The sequence below is a fragment of the Neomonachus schauinslandi genome, chromosome 3 (genome assembly GCF_002201575.2).
Source record: "Neomonachus schauinslandi chromosome 3, ASM220157v2, whole genome shotgun sequence".
In the NCBI taxonomy this organism is placed as follows: domain Eukaryota; kingdom Metazoa; phylum Chordata; class Mammalia; order Carnivora; family Phocidae; genus Neomonachus; species Neomonachus schauinslandi.
The window spans coordinates 102,392,901-102,418,241 of record NC_058405.1 but is presented as its reverse complement, the minus strand read 5'-3'; the positions used below and the strand labels follow the sequence as shown (position 1 = coordinate 102,418,241).

General features: G+C 36.7%; 1 protein-coding gene across 1 annotated transcript in view; it reads right to left on the bottom strand.

The window, feature by feature from the left end:
• THSD7B (thrombospondin type 1 domain containing 7B) overlaps nt 1-25,341 on the bottom strand; it is a 727,150-nt gene that overhangs the window by 154,561 nt on the left and 547,248 nt on the right. The window contains exon 14 of the mRNA XM_021695876.1: nt 24,720-24,898. Coding sequence (XP_021551551.1) covers nt 24,720-24,898 — 179 coding nt within the window. The remainder of the gene's footprint in view (nt 1-24,719; nt 24,899-25,341) is intronic.

Here is a 25,341-nt window from a genome sequence, read left to right as displayed (position 1 = left end):
GCTGAGCAGCTGTCGACTTTATATTATTTCCTCCAGGTTCCTAGCTGTTACATACATCTGGACTAATGGATACAGTCAATAGTAATAGTCCTATCAAAAAAGTTGGTCACCCCTATAATTCCTGATAGTCTTTTCCAGTAGTTAATTCAGAAGAAAAGATCAATGTGTTTTCTCCTTTTTCACCCTTCCTTCTCTTTTCACTTTAAATCCAGTTGAGAGGGGGGGAAAAAAAAATCACTATTTTATGTGTGTGTTTCCTTCCTTCAAGGATCCAGTAAAAAGCTATCTCTTTGTTTTAAAAGGTCCTAGCTTTACTAGTAATTACAGTATTACTATGCACATACTAAGTACTCAACTAGACAATGGCCTACCTGCTGGAGAATACATCCTTGTAATTATCTGCGACAATCTATCTTTAGCTTAAAAATACAGGGACACACAAAACTCCATTCCTATGGTCACTGCAGGATTGTTCACAATAACCAAGATGTGGAAACAACCTAAGTGTCCCCCGACAGAAGAATGGATCAAGAAAATGTGGTACATAAACTGGGATATTACTCAGCCTTAAAAAAGGATGAACCTTGAGGACACTAGCTTAAGTGAGATAGTCCAGTCATTGAAAATAATGCTGCACGATTCCAACTGTATGAGATATCAAGAAGAGTAAAATTCATGAGAGCAGAAAGTAGGATGGTGGTTGCCAGAGGGTGCGAAGAGAGGGAAGTAAGCCGTTGCTATTGAATAGGCATAAAATTTCAGTTATTCAAGATGAGTACATTCTAGAGATCCTCTGTACAACATTGTGCTTTTAGTTGACAGCACTATATCGTACAAATAAAATTTTCCTAAGAAGGTAGGTCTCATGTTAAGTGTTCTTACCACAATAAAAATAAAACAAAAACTGGGATCAACAGAATAATTAACAGTCACTGGTCTGTGGATCTCAAATTTAGATTTAAAATAAACCTTTGAGGTAATTACTTGTTATTAGTGTGACCAGAAAGACAAATGTAAATAAAGGTTCAATTACATCCTATATTAGTGTATCAACCATTTGTCTGGAATCCAGAATATACTTAAATTCATTTTTTTATAAGAATTATCTCTGTAATAAAACCATCATAAATACATGCATGGACAGTTCTTTTAAACAACTTCTGGGGTGTCTAGACTATGTCCGTTATCCCCTGGAGATCTCAGACCCCAGATGGATAATCTTTCATGGAAAAGATTAGCATATTTATCACTTTCTCAAAACAATGCTTCTCTAAGGATCTTCTGAGGGATAAAAAACAAAACACAACAACTCCGGCACCTATTAAAATCTTTATCTTACTTTCTAACTTCATTTGGAATGGATTTACAAAAATACAGTTTTGTGTCTTTAAACGGAATTGTTATCAATAAAAACAACATAATTAAAATTTATACTCTGAATTCTGTAACATCTAGCAGAAAGTTCTTTTTTTTTTTTTTAAAGATTTTATTTATTTATTCATTCATGAGAGACAGAGAGAGAGACAGAGGCAGAGGGAGAAGCAGGCTCCCCGCGGAGCAGGGAGCCCGATGCGGGACTCCATCCCAGGACCCTGGGATCATGACCTGAGCGGAAGGCAGACGCTTAACCGACTGAGCCACCCAGGCGTCCCTCTAGCAGAAAGTTCTAAAAAGTCTCTGTCCTGACTGCCAATGATCCACAGGAGGTCGAACTCAATGGCTACCTTTTGAATGTTAGTAGGCAAATGCTAATGGCCAGAAATACACGTTTTAGTTGTATTCACTTTACCACTGTTTATAACATCATCATCCATGCTAGCTTGGTGAGTACTTTGATCTTATGTTCTGTCCAATCTATTTGCATTTTCTCCTTGGGGAAACTCAAATTACCATTGATTTCTCTGATGGATTTTTCTAATGACTATCTGTTGTTCTTGAGTTGCTCAAGTGTTTTCTGCACGTGATTCCATGCAGAACAAAAACGTTCTGTGCACTTCGCAGTCACGTGGTATACATCAAGTAGTGTGCGTGTAGCGATGCAGGAAGGAGACGAGAGAGGAAGAAGAGGTTTTCTCTTGAAATGGAGGGATGGTTGAGATATGGTTGGTGATTTCAGCCAGCAAAACATAAAAACATTCCATACTGAGGATGTATATAGGATGTATGTGTGTACGTGTACACATCAGGAATAATGCTGAGTTCCAATTTGGGATTTCCTTCCGCCCACCCTCCAATCTTATTCAGATATAATTGATAGAGCAGCACATTTGATATATACAATTTGGTAAGTTTGACATATACATGTTATGAGCTTGACATGTACATATCAACCCCTGATAATATCACCACAATCAAGGTAACAAATATTATCCTCAAAATTTTCTTTCTGTCCCTTTTTTGTTGTCATAAGAACCCTTGAGATCTATACACTGAAAATTTCTTTAAGTTTACAACACCATATTTTTAACTACAGGCACTGTGTCAGGATTTCCTATTTTTAACCATTCATATCATCTAAAGAGTAACTCGACAGTGATTTTAAAAGCCATGTTTAGAATTTTAAAATATACATTTGATTTTAATTCAACAAATGCAATTCTTAAAACAAAAACAGAACAACTTATGGTCCCTAAGAATAAAATTTTTAAACACCAACGAAACAAAACCTAATTTTTTTTTTTATTGGTTATGGGACTGGGTCGATTAATATTTTCTCAGTAAGAGGAGAAATATGAGACCAGATCAGTCTTCTCCATTTGTTAGCATTATAAGCCACCAAAATATATATATATATATATAAAGTGCCTCCCTTAATCAAGTATTAGTAAGTATAGGAAACTAGGTTAACATGAATAGAATTTCAGTTTTATCCTTAATATCAGAGAGCCGAGGGCAGTCAGGAATGCTGCTTTGGGAATGCTGGAAACTCCATTCTAGTCCTGGATTTACCCATCATGCTTGGAAAATCATGTTACATATCTGTGGCTCAGCTGCAGGAAAGGTGGAACTTTGTGATGGACAAAGTTCTTTCCTGGTTAGCATCCAGCAATTTCAAATTCAATCTCTGTCCATTCAGTCCTGATGATTTGCAACTCTCCTCTTAAGCAAGGCACAAGTGAATGCCCCCTTCTCCAAAAACTGATGGGACATGTCTTACTTTTTTCACCTCAGACGATTTGTGATTCTGAAGAATATACTCTGTGTACATGTACATATGTGAAATGGAAAAAAAGAGAATGAAAGGACAAACTGTGAAGTCTCAGTCCCATAGAGAAAGAGACACTTCATTAACAGCTTTTAGAGACTTTATCACAGATACCTAGTGTGGCTATCATTTCTCCCCATAAATGAGTAATATCTGGCACCTTTTTTCCAATTTCATCATCAGTGAAAATGTGTATCTTATGTTGTAAGCAGTAGATAAAATTAAGAAGGTCTAATCTTAAAGTCATACCCCTAAATCTCCTATACCAATGTTTTGAAACTCAAAGTACCTTTTCTCATAGAAGAGATATATATATATATATTTACACACATATATGTATATAGAAGATACATATAGAGAAGATAGAAGATCTATGTATAGATGCATACATATATCAAACATATGCATCTTTTATTATGTATAAATAACATATATATCATATGTATATTGGCACATATATATATTATGTATGCATATACATGATATGTGAGAATCACTTATCTAGTTGGTGCTTATTTCATAATTTTAGTAAGTTACTTCTGATTTTATTATAAAGTTAGTAACAGCTGAAATATTTTTTTCTTCATTCTATCCCATTTTGTCCTATACTGAGTGTTTTGCTATGCTTCAGATCTAAATATCAAACAATCGGAAAGCTACATCTAACTACTTTAAGGAACCTCAAACTAAGCATGTCTGGCACTAATCACATCATGTCCAGCCCTTAAGGTTTTCTCTGTCCATTAATGGTGTGAGCATCTTACTAGCCATCCAGCTTGAAAGAGGATTCTTCCTGAACCCTCTCTGCCTCGAGTTCCAATCCATCAACTTGTCTTATAAATTCTGTGAAATGATCCCTGAGGCTATAACCGGTTGTACCTGACAACTTACTGTTCCTGGCCCTCACCAATGGCTGAGGACCTTTGTGTTTTCCTGTGCTCAGGAGGATTTTTTTCCATTTCCTATTTGTTAACATCATCTTACAGGCTCCGGTCAGTTGTAACTTCCTTTATAAAACCCTAACTTCATTACCTAGAATTAATTGTTCCCTACTCAGTGTTCCTGGAAATCCAACTATAAAACACATAAATACACAATAACTAGAATTCAAAGAAGCAGGTACTGTAAGTGGCTTCAGGGGAAGGGTTAGATCATATTTACTTCTGAGTGTATTGCTCCTGGAACAGTGCCCAGCATATTCAATGGTCATTAAAGCTTTCAGCTGGAATTAGGGGCTTCTGCTCCCTCACACACCAAGTCAGTAGAGACAGGCATTAATTCGGACTCTGGAGACAGGCTTCCTTGGGTTTTAGTCCTAGATCTATGAGTTGCTAGCTGTGCAACTAGGGCAATGACTTAAAACTCCCTGAAGATCACTTTCTTCAGCTTTAAAAAAAGGCAAAGGAGTAGCACTTTCCTCACAGGATCAATCCAAGAACTAAAGAGATAACACAGGTAAAGCATTCTGCTCAGCAGTTTGAACTCATTATTATTTCCTTGAGCTGGAGAGCCACCAGAACATCAAAATCAATAATGGTTTGGTGCAGCAGAGGGCAAACACAAGTGAGGAGCTATAGATCCCGAGGCATCCTGTTGAGGACACTTCTCACTCCTAGATGAGACAAAACATACTCTCATAGCTTTTACCCATGACTTCTGTCACTTAATGACTTGTCACTCTTTCTGCCTCCTCAAGCTGTTTGCTACAACCAGAGTACTGTGCAATGTTCTTATGTTCCAGGAGTCTGAGTGACAAGTGATCTATACTTCAGAGAACCTAGGCTGTAGTGGGCATAAGGATCCACCACCCTTCCCCGATTCTTGTCAGTTCTCCCTGTTCTGGAACAAGGTGAGAAGTCAGGACGCAATCAAGGTGGAAAGGGTGGTGCTGAGAAGAGAAAGCCCTCAATGGAGGCTGAGGAAAGGAATATTTATCCTTAGGAGCCTATCGAGCCCTTCAGCCAGGAAAGCTATTTCCAGATGGCAAGTTATAATTAAGAAGGTTGGTAGGCAGCTTGAAGCCCAGGACTAGCATTTCTCAAACTTGGCTGCATATATCTCCTGTGATTTTTGAGTGGGGCTTCCATTATTAAATAAGTTTGGGAAATATCTCCACCGTATCATCTGGAGATTTACATTATATATTAGTATATAGTAAAAAATTTTGTAAATAAAAAAACAGTTTAATTCTGTATTTCTGAGAATTATTTAAACATGAGAATTTATACAATTACTTCTACCTTAGAATGCTAAGTGACTTCTTGGTGAACATGTAAGATATGGTTGAAAAGCTGGCCTATACTAATAAGTAAAGCAGTCAACAGTTTTGTATGCAAAAATGAACCTTATGGCTAAGCTTTCACAGAATGCTATTTCCACGAGCCCGAAAGAAATGCACTCTTCACTTTTACGGGCACTGTTCCTGAGAGCCCTTGGATGTGTGAAAGGCTAATGGGATCTGCTATTTTATTTGTGTGATCTGATTTTTACTATCTTCTCTAACTCCAGATATTCTGTGAAGCTTTTTATAGGGTTGAGGATTGGTGAAGGACAACCCATAAACCAAATCCAGTCTACTGCCTGTTTGTGTATAGAAAGTTTTTTGTGAAACCCAGACATGTTCTTTATTTATTGTTTATGGCTAACTTTGCCATACAACAGAGCCAAGTAGTCCTGACAGATCATGTGGCCTGCAAAGCCTAAAATACTTACTATCTGATCCTTTACAGAAGAAGCTTGCTGACTCGAATTTCTAGGATTATTATTATTTTTTAAAAGATTTTTATTTATTTATTTGACACAGAGAGACACAGCGAGAGAGGGAACACAAGCAGGGGGAATGGGAGGGGGAGAAGCAGGCCTCCTGCGGAGCAGGGAGCCCAATGCGGGGCTCGATCCCAGGACCCTGGGATCATGATCTGAGCCGAAGGCAGACACTTAACGACTGAGCCACCCAGGCGCCCCTCTAGGATTATTATTTAAAATTAGATGACATCTTTCTAAAAGTAAGATTATAGACTTTATTATCCATATTAATTCAATCTGGAAAATATCTACTTAATAACTGTATCTAATGCCAGGAGAAAAAAAAAAAACCCTTAAAACGGTCATAGCTACAAAATTAAAACATCAAAAACAGACTGTTCCATATGAGTGCAAAAGTCATGTCATTCAGACAGTCTCAGTGTTTTGAGAGAGAATTAAGAGTTGCATACTTAGAGAAATTCTTGTTTTCAGAATGCTGACTTAATTTTCAAAGCTTTACTAAGCTTTTTTTTTTTTTTTAATTTTATTTACTTATCTGACAGAGAGAGAGGGAACACAAGCAGGGGGAGTGGGAGAGGGAGAAGCAGGCTTCCCTCGGAGCAGGGAGCCAGATGCGGGGCTTGATCCCAGGACCCTGGGATCATGACCTGAGCCGAAGGCAGACGCCCAACGACTGAGCCACCCAGGTGCCCCCTAAGCTGTCTTCTTAAAACTCTAGACACTTCCCATAGTCCTTCACATGGTTAAAATTTTAATCTTGTTAATTTATTAATGCACTTAAATTTAGCCTCTTCTGAACACTAATGAAATCTCTATTTGAATTATAATTAATTGGAAAGTTCTTGAAATACGCAATTTAGTTTAGTCACAAGTGAAAATTCTCATCTTTCCTCAATAAAGATAGAACTTCAGAGTTATTGCTCAGTATGTAGAACACTCTACATGTAAATTGAATAATCTAATACTCATAGCTGGATTTTTATTGAATTGCAGAATTTGATGAGACCTACATGGGTACTACGATAAACATCTTGTGTTGGTATTTTAAATTAGCATAATATCCTGGGGTGCCTGGGTGGCTCAGTTGGTTGGGCGACTGCCTTCGGCTCAGGTCATGATCCTGGATTCCCGGGATCGAGTCCCGCATCGGGCTCCCTGCTCCTTGGGAGCCTGCTTCTCCCTCTGACCCTCCTCCCTCTCATGCTCTCTGTCTCTCATTCTCTCTCTCTCAAATAAATAAATAAAATCTTTAAAATAAATAAATAAATAAATAAATTAGCATAATATCCTGTAAATCGAAATGGGTTTCCAGAGACTCTAAAATAACATGGTCACAGACTTTTTGTAAATATTGAGATAACAGTTATGATTTTAAATCGCTATGAAAGAATATCCTGAGCAAATTCTTTGTAGAATCACTAATGGTAATCTATTACTGCATTCTTACCCCAAACATTAAAGAGCATTCCAAAAGTACTTTGAAAGTAGTAAGTTTGAAGACCTTAATATTGATCGTATATCTAAATACATATGAACTGTTAGAAATATACATGGAGAGTAAATGACATCACTCAAGCCCACTGAGGGCACTTGCCCTTCTGAAAAGTTTATTTCCCTTTTAGAGTCTCTGAAAAACAATACCCAGTCCTAGAGCAACTTACACTTGGACAAAGAACTGAGAAAAGTGAGTAGAAATGGTATATAGCCCTTAGAATGATCTGTTAACATTAGCAATGACAGCTATCATTTTTTGAGGATTAATATAGTCATAAACTGTGGTAGATGATTTCTGTGTATTACTTTTCCATATGCTAATTCAGTAATGTAGATATTATCATTACCATTTATGATCAGGATGTTGGGATTCTGAGAGTTTAATCTTGCCAAAGGTCAAATAATAAGTGACTACAATTTTAAGACATGCTTATTAGACTCCAATGCCTAGGCCCTTATAACTATGCCTTAAGATACTAATAAACAGGTTCATTAATTAGAGCAGATGAAAAGATGGAGCAAGAAAGCACAATCAGCAATTTTTAAATCTTGACTGACACCTGAGGGGTCTGTGTTATGATCCAGAGTTTGAACTAACACAAAGCTTATGGGAGTAAACAAAGGAATATGTCTTCTGAAATATCTGGCATTCCCATGCATCCTGGTCAAGTTCAGTTGACTGTGTGGTCTCTATCTTGGGAGCCTGGGGAAAGTGTGTGCCATTGGTAATGCTGGAGGGAGGGAGGGAGGGAGGAAGGAAGGAAGGAAGGAAGGGGAGAAGGAGAGAAGAAGGAAAGAAGGAAAGAAAGAAAGACTGACTGACCCAGGAGAGCATACTTTGACAATCAGAATCTGAAACCGTCCAATGGCTTTTCTTTAGGTCTGATGACTTAAATGAGACTGGGATAAGCAGAATCCAATGAAAAAGACCGACTAATGGCACACAAAGTAAATTTTTGGAAAAGCCTAACATTACCAAAAAGAACAGAAGACTGAGGAGCAACTTAAGAGCAGTATTTACAGAGAAGAATTATAAAAAGGCAGGGTAAGAGTATGTACTCACACAGTGATTCTAATCTTCAGTAGGAAAGATTCTGGTCATGAATGAAAGTAGCTCTCTGAAAGTGAGGATCGTTAGAATTGTAATGTCTTGGCAAAAGGGGTTAGGTAGCATTCTTTAAAGATTTTTTTTTAAAAACCCTCTAAAGTCCTCCTATAGTGGATTTATTATGACTAAATGGGAAATATAAAAGGGAAATACTGATTCATTTCAGGAGATTCTACACTCATCCCTCTACTTTTAAGGTAGTAATTTTGTTTTTTTTAAGATTTTATTTATTTGAGCAACAGAGAGTGCACAAGAGAGAGAATGAGCAGGGTGAGAGGCAGAAGGAGAGGGAGGAGCAGACGCCCCCACTGATCAGGGAGCCCTACGCAGGGATCTATCCCAGGACCCCAAGATCATGACCTGAGCCGAAGGCAGACGCTTAACCAAGTGAGCCACCCAGGAGCCCCAGGTAGTAGTTTTCAAAGTGTGATTTGTGGACACCTAACATGTCCTTGAGATACTTTCAGAGGGTCTATAGGTCAAAACTATTTTCATAATAATAATACAGATGTCATTGACCTTTCAATTTAACTCTTATGACATCTGTAATGATGATGCAAAAGCAATGTGGGTAAAACTGCTAGTACCTAAGATAAATCAAAGAATGGCAGAAAACTGTACTATTGTCAATGCAGTCTTTTCCACTACACACTTGGCTATACATCCTTATAATATGCTGTATGACTAATTTTGAAGTGTGTATAAAGCACTTCTACTGCTTATTGAAGTTAGATGATTCTCTCAAGAAAAGGCACTTATACACAATTGAGTTGCAAGCTAAACTAGTTCCTTCAATCCTGGGATAACACTTTCACTTAAAAGAACATTTTCCAGACAAACTATGGTTATACAGACTTAAATAGCGAGCAGATAAATTCTAAAAAAAAAAAGAAGTGAAGAAAAATAATAGTATCTGTTCACAGCGATAAAAATCAAGCTTCCAAGGAAAAAGTCAAATTGTGGAAAATTTGAATCTGCCACCACAAGCTTAGGAAGCTTCTCAAGACTTAATTTTTTTTCTGATAAGATCAGTGGTGCTATTAATATGAATTTTTGATATTAAGTAGTGAAATACGTCAACATTTCAGCATAACTCAATCAATAAATATATTCTAAATGACCAATGCAGATGTTAGAAAATCACAGATTAAAGATTTATACAAAGCGTCAGATAGCTCACTGGTTAATGGTAACAGAATATGAAAAGTGGATTGTTATGATTTCAGGTTTTACATTGCAATTGAACTTTGAAAAACTATTAGTCAAATTTTTGGTATATATCAAAGACTATCCAAAGTCATCTAAAAAGGTCTACTAAAATATTTTTTCTATCTACATATCCGTATAAGGCTGGAATTTCTTATGCTTCACTAAAATAACCTATTACAAACAAATGAACACAGAAAGATATGAGAACTCAGCTGTCTTCTATGATGCTAGAGATGAAAAAAATTGCAAAATGTCAAACAATGTCACTTTTTAAAACTTTGTTTTGGAATATATAGTTATTTTTCACAAGAGTGAAACATGTTAACATGTAATGGATTTAATTTTAAATTTAAAGAAATTAAATCTTTTTTAATCTCACTTTATATTTTGAAAACAGTAAACATAGATACAATCGATATAAACAAAAGTTCTTTTGTATCCTCAATTTTTAAGAGTATAAGGGAACTTAAAAGTAGACAATTTGAGAATCATGGTTTTAAGGGCAATTTCCTAAAAGCCTTTTATTTTTTTCTAAAGATTTTGTTTGAGAGAGGGTGGGGGGTGAGGAAGAGGGATAAGCAAACTCCCTCCTGAGTGAGAAGTTGGGCTTGATCCCAAGACCAGAGATCACAACCTGAGCCAAAGTCAGAGGCTCAACGAACTGAGCCACCCAGATACCCCCACCAAAAGCCTTTTAGATGAAACTGATTTCTTTCCTATTTCAACTGAAATAATTTATTTTATTTATTTTTTTTATTTTTAAAGATTTTATTTATTTATTTGAGACAGAGAGAATGAGAGAGACAGAGAGCACATGAGACGGGGGAGGGTCAGAGGGAGAAGCAGACTCCCCGCCGAGCAGGGAGCCCGATGCGGGACTCGATCCCGAGACTCCAGGATCATGACCTGAGCCAAAGGCAGCGGCTTAACCGACTGAGCCACCCAGGCGCCCCTCAACTGAAATAATTTAATAAGTGTTCTACAAATTTCACTCTCTCTGGCATTAAGACAAGCAATTAATATTCATGAACAACAACTATGTACCATAAACAAAGCACTACAAAATGGGCAGCAGAATGACTAAATTAAGACCTTTAACTCAAACACCTGCAGATTCTGGGCATGTGACATAAATACATAAAATAATCTCCATCTAAAAACATTCTTGAAACTCTCCACATTATTTTTCCATCAGTCACGTTATTTTTTATAGAAACTTCAATTCCAAGAATATTGTTTTCATTGTAAAACTACCATAAGAAAGCAGTATCGTAAGTGTCATAATAAATAGTCATGGACCCTGTTGTCTCTGGTTTCTCCCCTGAGTGCAGAGAAACCCTCTCTGGCCCTGTTCCATCTGTACCTCTTCCTTATGGCAAAGAATCTGCAGAGGCAAGGAAGGGAACGTGCCTCTAGGCGGTCTGCTCTGTGCCTCCTTCTAGTATCTGTTAGACCACATTCCAAAGGCCTGAACGCCTGAAGTCTCTGCAAAATGTTCCTCAAAAAACTAAAAAGAGACCTACCCTATGATCCAATAATCACACTACTGGGTATTGTCCCAAAGAAGAATATGAAAACACTAATTCAAAAGTATATATGCACCCCTACGTTTACTGCATCATTACTTATAATAGCCAAATTATGGAAGCAGCCCAATGTCCACTGATAGATGAATAAGAAGAGGTGGTGTATATATATACAAGGGAATATTATTCAGCCACAAAAAGGAAAATCTTGCCATTTACAATAACATGGATAGATGTATAGGGTATAATGCTAAGCAAAGTCAGTCAGAGAAAGACAAATACCATGTGATTTCATTCATATGTAAAATTTAAGAAACAAAGCAAATGAAAAAAGGGAAAAAAAGACAAATCAAAAAAGCAGACTCTTAACTATAGAAAACAAATGGTTACCTAAGGGGAAGTGGGGAGGGGATGGGTGACATAGTTGAAGGGGATTAAAGAGTGAACTTGTGATGAGCAATGAGTAATGTATGGGATTGTTGGATCACTATACTGTACACCTGAAACTAATATAGCATTGTATGTTAACTACACTGGAATTGAAATTAAAAAAATATATACAGCAGTAAAAAAATAATTCTCTGCCAAATGAGTTTGAGTTGCTTTCATGAGTTGGGTCTCTTCCCTAGGTTTATTCTCCTGATGGATGGGACTGCACCTCTCCCTGCATGTAAGTACCACTAGGCCTGAAGAGTGGCCATGGGGTGCTGGGCTGCAGTGGACAGAGCCTGTATAAATAGTGGGACAGAGTAGGGGCTGGAAGAGCGCAAGGACAAAGCATGGGCTGAAGACTGAGTTTCCTTATAGTACCACATCCATCCCAAACGTAAACTTAGCCTTCTGCGTTGTTATGAAGGTCTATTTGTTAAGGGAGAAGAATACAACATATTTTCTCTACCCTTTTCTCCCCCTCCCTCAGATACAACATATTTTATATAACAAGTTTGTTGCCCTGATTTATAACCTAATTATCAAAACATGAAATGTGGGTAATTGTTTGCTCCTGTCAGGCTACAACTGTTAAGGGATGGGCCTGGCTATTGATGCCTGGCCTAGGTGCAGGGCAGGACTAGGGGACAGGAAAAGAAACCATCAAACTGATAGAGTCTAAAGAGGACAGGCATTTTCAGATTCACTTGAAATTTGCCAGATATTCCGATTTTTACAGAGATATTAGGAATCCAAATTTTAATGCAGAAATTCCTATTTCTAACATAACATAATAAAAAAATAATAAAAAAATATGCAAGCCAGTGTTGGCCAAAAAAAAAAAAAAAAAATCTTGACAACTAATCAAAAAAATACCTGGTAGCAAACACTGATCAGTCCAAATAATGAACTCAGCAGTCGATAACTTTCCAATGGACCACCAGATTATAGTATCTGGACTTGAAGAAAGTTTGTAATATGGTGAGGTTTCCAAAAACCTTCTCCCGAAATCCTCCCCAGTATCACAATTAATAACAATGCTAATAATAACAGCTGCTACTTACAGAATACCTAATACAAAGCCAGGCATGTATTATTGACTGTGTTATTGCAATAGCATTTATACTTTCAAAGATTTTCTCATCTATGGGAAAGCTTTGGAACTCAACTGTCAGTTTCCATTTAGCCAGTCCTGTTTATAATAATTCTATCAAGAAATCTGCTTACACTTCTGCACGGTGACTTGATTGTGGAAGTATAAAGTATATGCATGTAGATTAGAACAATTTACCTGATCTGTGGAGGGATTAAATCTTGGCACAAATTGTAATTAAGTGAGTTAATTTGCTTCCCACATTGATTCCAAGCCTGTAATTCAATAACAGGTTTTGGGCAAGTGCAAGTTGAACCCTTTTGAGCAATATGGGCATCAGGAATGAAACTCTTCTTCTTCTATGCCAATAAAGTGTCATCTCTTGATTATAACTTCTTTTATAGCTTTTCCATAACTCCTTCAAATGGTATTCTAGATGGGCTATAAAGTAGTTAATCAGAATAAATTAAAATTTGTTCTTAGCACTAAAATGTAAATTAATTGTAGGTTTTCTTCCAAATCTAACCATTTTAAACATCTGGTATATATATTTTAGTGCTTCATTCACTCTAGTGGTGATAATTTTAGCAAGTTGTTAAAACTACTTTTCATTTCCTCATCATAGCAGTTCAAGGGGGTGCAGCTAATGTGTCAGCATCGAAGCATCTCTCACAAACTCATTAGAGAAACAACCAGTCCTCTTTGGTTCATCATAAAGTAAAATAGAGCAGAACGTTATCATCTGCCCACTGCCAACCCGACAATGAAATCACTGGCCTTACCGTGAAGAAAGTCTAAAGTTTTTAAGAATTAAGGGCATTCAGTACAGAAAATCTTTTCACTGCCATGTTTTATACTTCTGAATATCAATTTTCACCAGCTGTGATAGTTTCTTTTGTAACATCTGCTAGAGCGTGAAAAAGATGCATAGCAATTGTATTTAAGCATAGCAATACTTTTTTTTTGATGATGATTAAGGCCAACAGAATTATGCGAAATTCATGACTTGCAAATGATATAAATTATATAAAGATTGAAAATGCTCATAACTTACTTTTAATTAAGTAATAAGCCAGAACAGATTTTTCAGTTTTGAGTAATGTGCATTGCAAATGACAGGCAATAATTCATGCAAAGAGGATCATATATTGAGTTCAAGATGTTCATATTTCATTTTTATATTCCAAAGCTGTTTCAATTCAGTTTTTTTCATAGATCTTTGCTATCCCTATTTTGTGTTAAATAGCCAACTTGACCAATGGTTTCCCCAGAATTATTCGCTATTTTACTCAATTGTTTTTCTGGTTTGGTTTCCTAGATATAGAGGACTTCAATTCTAATGCTTACAACTCTGGGGTGAGAGCAAAGATAGAATCCAGATTGGCCTCCCATCACATCAAATGTTCCATTTTCATAAATGATTTTCCCCGGTCTTTACTGAACTTGTCATTTGTTCAGCTTCATATAGACATAGCTTTAGTCACTATATGTAGAAAAATCACCATTTTTTAAAAGTGGACAAATATAAAATTAGCAATTCAGTTTTCAAAAAAATGGTATATGGGTATACTGCTTATCTGATTTGAAGTCTGCTTATTTTTCAGATGGGCTGAGGCACTGGAAGGTTGGTGATGCCAAATAACTTGCAAAATGGAATGATGCTCTTGCCAAAAAAGAAAGAAAAAGTGTCACGGAAGAGTCAAGGCAAATCAGGCAATTCATATCCTCATAGGGAAAATATTAGGTCATTCTTGTTCACACAAGAGACTTTCAGATCCTCGATTAAAAAATTTTTTCCATCTTAATATAAGGGTCAAAATGTTACTTAAAACTATTTATGCCTTATCAAATTAAATGTCAAAAAGAGTAAAATTAAGAGCATACAGTAGGCATTTTAGTGCACTCCTCAAAATACATTTCACCACAGGTGATTCTCCAGTCTAGAAAAGAGCTCCTCAAAGGCTATACATTAGCATCTCAAGGTGTAATCTGCAGACCCAGAGCTTTGCCACAATCTGGCAGCTTGTTAAAATCACAGTCTCTATCCCCTTACCCTAAGATCTACTCAGAGTCTGCATTTTAGCAAGTTATGTCACATGATTCACATGTACATTAAAGCCCCGCCCTGCCACACCACACACATGTCTTGTAAGTGGCTTTCAGATGTGCCTGTGACATTGAGTCTAGGATCTCAGACCATTCACTCCTGCTATAGACAGCTTTAAACACATATTCCAGTTTGCCAGATGAATATTACTGATTCCTTTATGTGCCATGAAATTTAAAAAAATAAAAGGTTGGAAAGTCCTTGACGGAGCTAATCAAGTTCATCCCATGACTCCTTCCAGAGATGGCTTAGGAATGGACACAAGATCCAACTTCAGCCAATGAAGCATGAGGTAGTCTTTTAGGGGAGTGAGGGAGACTCTGGGAAAATTTTATTGTTCCTAAGATCCTCAAAGAGAGACCTTCTCTTATTCTTCTGGTTATTGCTGCATCAAGAGAATATGCCTGGGGCGCCTGGGTGGCTCAGTCATTAAGCGTCTGCCTTCGGCTCAGGTCATGATCCCAGGGTCCTGGGATCGAGTCCCGCATCGGGCTCCCTGCTCCTTGGGAGCCTGCTTCTCTCTCTCTCTCTCTGTCTCTCTCTGTCTCTCATGAATAAATAAATAAAATCTTTAAAAAAAAAAAAAAGAGAATATGCCTAAAACTGCTGATGTCAGTCCTCCTAAAATCCTGAGGATGAAATCAACACCAAAGATGACAAAGCCAAGAGCCTGAGAGCAACTATGTTCTTGATAACAATACTGAGCCACAGAACCAACCAGTCCTAGAGCCTGCATCACCACTAGATTTATTACATGAGGTAATGTATTTCCCTATTTTTTCAGCCAGTTTGGGTTGAGGTTTATGTTAGCTGCAAATCATCTTAATACAGAGAAGGAATGGATACTTTTGCTGATTGAGTCCAAATTCCTTCATGCATTTTTAAAGGTAGAGCAGTTCTGATACCATAAGCATCTAGAGCATTATCTATAATTCCAACCATTCACTCGAGCTTCCAGGAATGCAAGTTCCCAGTGAAAATTGAGCAGTAGAGTTGAAATGAGTGTAAATAAGATCTCCTCCTGGCACAGCATTTATTCTCAGTGTTTGCCGAATGAATGAATGAGTGAATGAATGATGGCACAGGTGCGCAGAATTAAAGTTGCCTTTCAAAACATTTACAATAACCTTAAATTCCATTTTATTTTTACCTCTTTTCTTTCTAAAATCTACCAGGGCTCATTAAAAAATTACTGTTGCTAAGAAGTCCCTGTCAACATCACAAACTTACATAATTTTACCTGTTATATTTCTCTAGGTCTCCTCCCGATGTACCTAGTTATATGGCATGGAGATATACCCATAATATAGGAATACTGCAAAGTAATACATATTAACTACCACATCATACCACTCCAAACCATGGGTCCATGCAGTATCTTATATTTTTCTACATATTTAGGGGTATTTGCACAGCCAGGAGATAAGTCCCCTCATGCCTAAGGAAAAGGCAGCTGCTGGAAGCCATATGTTCCTTTAAATCATCTCCCAGAAGAGGTCACTTCCTGGTGGTAAAGGTGATTTCCCCTTCTAGTAGTACAGGGAGATTGTCAGAAGAGAGTGTTGCAGAATGAGGTCAGAGTACCCCTTACTTGTTTTCCTAGAGAATAATGAATATGTAGTATACACATGAACATCCCAACTTCCTGGCCCTTCAAGTGTGGGGGGAAAAAAAACTTGGGCATGCGTTTTGCAAGTCTCCTAAAGTTCCCAACATGCTTCAGCTTTGGTAGCTGCCATGGTTTCTGGCTTAATAACATACCTCTTACTGGTTTCTTCCCTTCCCTGAAACACTTTTCTTTTCTAATGGTGCTCCCTGCACTTGAGAAATAATTCTTGTTTTTGAATCCTATCTGAGGTCTGTTTCTGGGAGAACCTAATCAAAAACACTTTTCAAGGTGCTCATCCAGAACCAGGCAGTATATCTGTTTTAGGGGTAGCATGAAGAGGCAGCCAAAAATTAAAATCAACGATAAGTGAGGAAATCATATAGTAGGAAAAGGAGAACCAAGGAAGGGTAAATGCGAGAAGTGTGGGTAAATAGGTATTTAGGTAAGACACCTTTAGAAAGTGAGTTTGAGCAAAGATTAAAAAATATAAAACCCCAATGCACATATCAAATGTTTTTTTTAAATGAATGTAAAATGTAAAATTTGAATCTGCAGTGACTTAAATACAATTGTGTTTCCTTGCTCCAAAACAGAGCAAAGCAATAGCAATTTTCACTCTGTGTTATTACCATTCTGGTTTATGACACACGGAACCTGCTGGCCTCCGTTTGACATACTGTGCACTGGAGAGTCGACTCAACTCAAACTTCTTCCCTAATATTGCTACTCAAATCAATTTACCTTCAGTTCCAAGGGTGACAAGATTGTTGTCTATTAGGGTGGAAGATGGCTTTGGACAACCCTTCCGCTATTAGAGAATATTCTTCAGAGGCAGACTTTGCAATTGGGTCTGTACTTTCATGTTTTGGCACAGGTAATAAGCACAGTGTCCCTTACCTTGCCATCTAAGAGAAAGATTTCTCTTCAGGGAAGATAGCTACAACTCCAAATGGACTTGGGCAGTCTATATTTAAATAGCAGTGGAGCAGGACTTTAATCCAATGGGGAGGGAATTTGATGAGTAGCTTCCAGAGAAAAGGCAATAGAGTAAATCCAAATATCTAACGTCATTATAGAGTATTTGGTGACTCATAAGTTGAAAGTCAATTTTGTTAAAAGACAGCATGTTAGACAATCACTTGATTTAAAATGTGAGATTCTCACTCTCTATGAGAAAGCCTGTTGAAAGAGAGAGAGAGGGAGAGAGAGAGAGAAAGAGAGAGAGAGAAAGAGACAAAGAGAGAAAGAGAGAAAGAGAAAGGAGAAAGAGAAAGAAAGAAAAAGAGAGAAAGAAAAAGAGAAAGAGAAAGAAAGAGGAAGAAAGAGAAAGAAAGAAAAAGAAAGAAAAAGGAAGAAAGAAGTCTATATAAAGGCTGTTGAGGAGACAGAAACATATAAGTGGCTTCTTCTTCCTGACTCATAGCTTCCCTGGCCTGAGGGCCTTGCTGATTTGAAAAGGACTCTGAGCTCAGAGACGTGTATTTCAGGCAAGATCATTAAATGTCTTATAAACTATATTACATAGTTTGCACTTTATCCTGAAGGTAACAAGAGACTTATGAAAGGTTTTATGTATAACCAGATCTGTGATCTAGAAAGTTCACAGAGGCTGCTGTGTGAGGAATGGAGCAGAGGGGAGGAGAGGAGAGATTAGAGACAGCATTAACTTACACATCTCCCGTGTCACATACTTATTTCCTTTTTGTGGTGAGAACAATTAAGATCTAGTCTCTTAGTGACTTTGAAGCTTATAGTAGAGTATTGTTGATTAAAATCACTATACTGTGCATTAGATCTTCGGGATTTACCTACGAGTTAAAGTTTATACCCTTTAGATCTTTCAAGCTTTATCCCAATATTATTACCAGAAAGCAAGTTACGTAGATCCTGACTGGATCCTATGATAGATCCTTATAGAAAAGCATTTGTTGAATCATGATTTATTTTTTCTACATAAGAGTCAGGATAAAAATTACTTTCAAGTAGATATTCATCAAGTTGTTTTTTTTTTTCTTTTTAAGAAGGTGCTATACTCCCATCATTTCAATTTCATTTTCTAAAAGATATGTTTAATATAACCAAACCTTGTGGTTAAAGTCAAAACCATATTCTTTCAACACCTGAAAAAAGAGGGAAGTTTCTACTCTGTATTTAAAGCTTAAGCGACAGAAAAAAGATATGAAAAGAAGGTTCTGCCACTATTTTTCTACAAAAATACTTGAGAACTTCTACTTTAAGTTCTTGGTTAAGAAGACCATTTTAGAAAATTGGAAACACAGATGATGTGATTTCCTGCTGAAGCTAATGTCATCCAATGTAATATTTTAGGAGTTAAGGGGCCAGGGATAATATGAGGTATGGAAACTCAGGGAAAGAGTTACAAAGACAAAATTTGCCTGCTTCATAACTTTATAGCTGTTCCCATCCAATCCTGGAATTCCTGCCTAGGGACAGTATAGGGGCTAAGGGCAGGCTGCCCCATGATGGGCCACTTTGGCATGAAAATTACTATAAGCTGAATGCAATCGAGACCCTATGAGCTCAAGAGAAACTTCTGCACCTCCCTTAACCACACAGAAGAATCTAAATTGGAGGTCTTTCCCAGAATAAGGATTACACTCAGAGATAAATTTTATCCAAGTGACCCATCTACATGGCAGGACAAACATCTAATTACCAAACATCTACTCTTATCGCCCTGTGAATTGCATTCCTTTCTCCTGAAGTCCCAGACTCCTACCCTCTTTCTCCTTAGTTCAGAATGACATGTATACCTCATATTGTCTGTCCCTGGAATTTCCATGTCTGTGTGGATTCCCCATACATGTACTACTAAATTTGATTTTCTCCTGTTAATCTGTCTCAAGTCATATCCATTCTTAGTCCAGCTAGAAGGACCCTTGAAGAGGACATGAATTCTTGCTCCCTGACAATAGCATTAGGAACATTTACCAAGCCAGCCTAATAAAGAACATTCTAGAGGTACATTTTCTGTAGAGGTACAAAAGTAATTTTGACTATTTGCAGAATAGCCACACCCAGTATCAAAACACAGTAAAATTCAATACAGAGTGGACAACAGGTATAAGAAAATTGCTTTCATGAGTGATTCTGGCAGCTCTCAAGAAAAATGAGCAAAGTTTCAAAAGATATTAACAAGCCTGAGGGGTATTACTTTGGAATGATCAAGAATAGTTTATGTGTAGACACAAATGTGGGGGGAGAGAAATCTCTTAAGAAAAACAATTTTTCTTGGAGATGGTGACAGGGCAAGAACAGAAAAGAAAAATTGCACCTCCTTTGAGCTCTAGTCAGCTCAATTAGTGAGATGTCCAACTTGAGAGCAGTCTGGGTTGGCAGACAGGCATAAAGAAAAAAAAAATGGAAGAACACTAGCCCTTAGGAGACATTTCAAGCTGCCTGAGATGGGGTACAGTGTGCCTGGGTTTTGGAGTAACTACTACTACGTTAGGGAGAGGTGAAATGTTCTAGGAGTATCTGCCCTATTAAATCTTCCCAAATAACCCTGAGGAATGAATCCCGGTGCTTCCTTTAATTCTATGGCACATGATATCTCATACTTAAAGTTTTTTCAAAGATGCAACACCAACACCCCTCCCCACACAAGAATGGTACACTTCAATGTACTTAATCATGGATAAACTTGGGCTGCCTTCCATTTTAATGCTCAAGAACAGGACTTGTTACTCCATTACAGTCTGGGTCTCCTGCCAAAGTACTAAGTCCAAAGTGAGCAGGACACTGTCAGGAATGATTTGGACTAGCCTAGAATGAGTGGGAGTTGGGCTGGTCAAAAAGAAGCAAGAAGCCAAAACTGGTTAAGTCAAATTAAAGCTTAAGTGTAGCCATATTTTTCTAGGTAAACAGACATTCAGATAGACTGACAGTTTCCACATCATAACATTCTATTAATTAATGAAGTAGTATTAAAATGAGCATAAGCTCTTTCTCTATAGAAACATGTTTTCATCCACAAGCCTCTTCTAAGAAAGAAATATTCATGCTAAAATATTTCTATGTATCTTTGGAAAGAAAGTATTCTTTAAAACCTTATTACCTTACTATGAAAAATAAAATGCATTATACTCATTTCCAAATTTAGACCACTTCTCTTTGGGGAGAAGACACAACTTTAAAATAGCAATTGTTTCTTAAAAACACACATTTTTAATTTATATCCTCTCATTCAGTGGCAAACATAATCAAAACTCAAAAATATATTTAAGTAGGCAGCATACATTTTTAAAAAATATAGGTAATGAATCTCAATGTATCATTTTTTCCCCCCATACACACTGTGAACACACAGATTTGCAACCTATAAACAAAATATAATTTCCTGGAACTCTTGCCTTTAATCATGTGAAGAACTCATAAGGGGAACTATAAGTCCAACAGAACTTTCATGTCCCTATATTTAAGCCTTTATTAAGGAGAATTTCAAAAGAAAAAAATAGCAAAAATATGAAGTATATCTACTTAACATATTATAGACTGTAAAAAAATTAAAATATATTATGTATTTTGTTATGCACAGGAGAGTCAAGGGCATCAGCCAACTGACCTGATAATCCAATTAACTATTTAGAAGTTTTCTGCCTTGATAAGAGTTTTGGGGAAACTGCATGCTGGAACTATTTAGCATCACAAATAGACTTAGCAGAAAGCTATTCAAGTATTGCTGTCACTCTGGCACTTCTAGAGAAAAAGCTATCACATTGATAGGTTTGGGTTTAAAAGGGAGGCGTTTTATGAGAGATTATAAAAATTGATTCCACTAACAGGTTCAGAACAGTTTATGAGCTTGTGTACATAATGCCAACCTTTCTTTCTTTCTTTCTTTTTTTTTTTTTAAATCACTGAGATTTCGATGGGGATCCAACATTCAGGAGTTTTCAGACGAATCTTGAAAGACTCTTTGGGCAATAATAGTTTGGAGGTTCCTATTTCTTTCTTCTAGAAGGGCTAGTGTTTTTGAGAATTTAAATGACACATCATAGCACAGGAGACCAGGGTTCTAACATTTTTTCTACAGAACTAGCCACCCACTCATTCAGAGAGAAGGCTTCTTTTAAAATAAAGCATCTAGTAAGTATAATTTGACAATACACAAGGTAGTGCACGAGGGGCTGAATGAGTTACAAAAGTAAAAAGACCTTGCCTTCACAAGACCTCCCGTTCTACAGAGAAATGAAGGAGAAGAATGAGTAAGCATATGTAGGTACGCGGACATTTACATAGTCATATATATTATATATACATATATACAAGTTGTATATATGTTTACATATATATTTATGAACAGTACATTTGGCTCAATCTGACATATACAGAATTTTCCTCTTGCACAGATACTAAAGATATGTGCCTCTCTTACTGCTAAAATTTGGTTATATATTTTTCTAAGCTCTTACTTATGTGAATAGAACAGAGAGTATTAACCTGGTCCTAAAAATAGGAAAATAAATCTAAACCTGAGAACTAATTGGAAAGGAGACAAATAACCGAAGGCCAGCAGTAAAACTGAACTTTACAAAAAAGCCTCAGTGGGTGTACCTCTAACTAGATCATATTTCCAGCTTAGAGAAACAAAAAGCCATCTTTTCTAAAGAAGACTTGCCATAAATAATGGAAGCTGGGGAATATTTCCTCAGTAATGAAAATTCCTGTCAACCCAATCTATTTTCAGATGAGTTAAGAAAATATGGATAACTTTAAATACATTTCTATATATTATGTAATGTGCACACATACATACACACACACAGGGGATGCTCTTATATTTAAGAGCAAATATATAATGAAGTCAGCAAAGATTGCTTTCCACAAATCTACTTCTAGGTAAAAGTGTGCTTGCTTCAGAAAAGTAATTTCTCTAAGGAGAATTTCTTCTAAATTTAGTTTTTTTTTTTTTTTTTTTTACAACAGTATTCTCCCTTGCCATTCACAGACTTAGAAGTGAAAGAGAAGCCTTATTACTTAATGCACCTATGAATTAACTTATGTTAAAATACAAAGTATGGATTAGGGTGAAGTTTTTCAATTCAAGTTGAATTAAGCCACACACATGCTAGACATCTGAAACCTCTTTATAGCAGAATATACACCACACCAAGTTTGATTTCTCATCATTAATTCCCAGGATTCGTTTCAGAGCTTAACAAACAAATGTCTCTGGAATGCTAAAAGTCTCTTCGTGAACTCAAGCGTAAGAAGTATCTCTTGTAGACAGCCCCATCCTCACATAATTTTCACTTACGGAATTTATCTAAGTTATTCTTAAAGTTGGGTTCAATTTTTTTCAGCTTGTACTACTTCTTAAGGTTACCAGTTTTATACGTCAATCAGGCATTTTGAAAAAGTTTCTTTTAAGTCACAACAGGTTGACAAGTATCTTTATCTTATTCATACTCTCAAAATTGATGGACACACTTCTACACATTTGCCTTTGCATACTGAAAACAGAATCTTCAAGTCTGTACTCCAATGAAGTCCCTTTAATCCCTTGGTAATTTCCTAGTTCATAAAATTAGCATATTAAAAATTGGTGTTTAACATAAGTGTTATTAAGGTTTAACTTTCACTGAAGGTTTTGAGAAAGAATAAGAATTACCATGCATTGTTTATAAATGCTTAGTAGTTATTTTCCATTTTAAATGCCTGGAAAATCCCCTAGGGAGGGTCACATAGTCCTCATACATAGAATTCACTTGAAAATTTTCCTTGTAATGATAAACCTGTCTTATACCTTTCATTGTACTAAGGTAAGGTTTATTTCCTTAGACCATCTCTGCTCTGATTGTCTCCCTCCTGTTTTTATTAATCATATCCTAATCTTCCCTTCACCAAACTATCGCACTTGTGGAATTTTGGGGGTTTCTTTGTTTTTGCAACCTCTATGTTGATTTTATGGTCTTCTGCCTTGCCTTTCCCCACAGGTTTGCATTAGCTTTGAGAGAAGAAACTATGGTCACTATTTTACCACATAACCTTAAAAAAACAAAAATAAAATACTCTGCCATCTTAGAACATAACTATTTTTTGGTAGAATGGTAATTTTTCACTTTTCAGTGAGTTATGGGTCCTTTAGCAAAATTTAGGAAAAAAAAATAGCTAGAGATATTGGCCTTAATTGACACATGATTTCTACTTGTATGTCTGTATGCTATTCAAATTAATTAACAATAGACATATGGATTTTCCTTCCATTAAACAATCTGTATGGACAGTCCAATCAAAAGGGGGATCATAAAGCGGAAATTAAAAGAATCAGTAATAGAAGCCTGTGCAGCTATTCTGTTAAAATAGCTGCAGGATCATAAAGGAACCATATACACATATAAGACACCCTTCACTACTTTAAGAATAAGGAATTTTCAACTATCACATGTGCTCTACCTATTCAATTGATTAAAAAAATACATATCAGTCCTAATCTGATAACCACTATGCAATCATGGGAGAAATTTGAGGTCTTTATTAAAATTCTTAACTAAGTCTTAGACTGTTATATGGGTAAAGCCAACTAACATACTCTAATCAATTTTGCCTAGGATGGTTGTTTTATTAGACATCTATATGGAAGGGTATCCTTCAGGGTTCCATTTATGCAAATAGCTTTGACTTTGGGAAAACAGAGACATAGCTCAGAAAAGACATGAAAAAACTGGAAACTTTGGTGATGTTGAGAAGAAAAAAAATAGATGAAGAGTTTGGTGAAGGAAAAGAGTACCCCATTTCTGGAGTACATGGATGAAACCACTAACTATACTTATTGCCATAAAGTACTTGACATTCTCCCAACATTAGTATTCATGTATTTTTTAGTACTTATATTTAAATATATATACAAACAAATCACTTTTATAATATGAATAATCAAGTTACACTTCAAGACCATATAAAATCAGTTGGATTATTTCTCATAAACATTATTACTGCTAGCAACACCAAGTTGGTCTCTGCATTACCTAGGAGCGGGCAAGGCTTCTATTTCTGTTATATTACTTTATGTCCTCTTAACCCTCTTTTGAATTTGTGATAACCTTTTATGAGCTACTTGTGAAAAGACAATGACTTCAATTTCCACAAGAAATAATCAAGTGAGTAATTTTTTAGCTTTTTGTTGTTGTTGTTGCTTCATGTACTTTACCTGATTCTTGAGATCCAGTCTGGGACATGGGCGACCTCCATTGTAAGGTTTTTCTTTTAGCCATTTGGACCGAATTCGCACTCCAATTCCACAAGACGAGCTGCAAGACCCCCAACTAGACCAGTCACTTAACTTGCAATCAAATGGGCATGGGATGACACATTCTTCTTGAATATAACCTGAAAGAAAAAGATTTAAGGGAGGAAAATCTAGTCAAAATGAACTGATCAAATTTACTTGTTTACAGAAAGTAAACAGTCACAGCTCAGATTGTTCAATAATATCACTGTAATGGCTTCAGTGATTTTTTTTTTTTAAAGATTTTATTTATTTATTTGAGACAGAGAGAATGAGAGAGAGAGAGCACATGACAGGGGGGAGGGTCAGAGGGAGAAGCAGGCACCCTGCCAAGCAGGGAGCCCGATGCGGGACTCGATCCCCGGACTCCAGGATCATGACCTGAGCCGAAGGCAGTCGCTTAACCGACTGAGCCACCCAGGCGCCCGGCTTCAGTGATTTTCTATTCAAATAAACAGACAAAGGTTTTAAGAGATAGGTAATATAGTCACATCTGCATTCCAAATTTGTGCCATCTAACACTTTATAGCCAATTCTGGGAGGG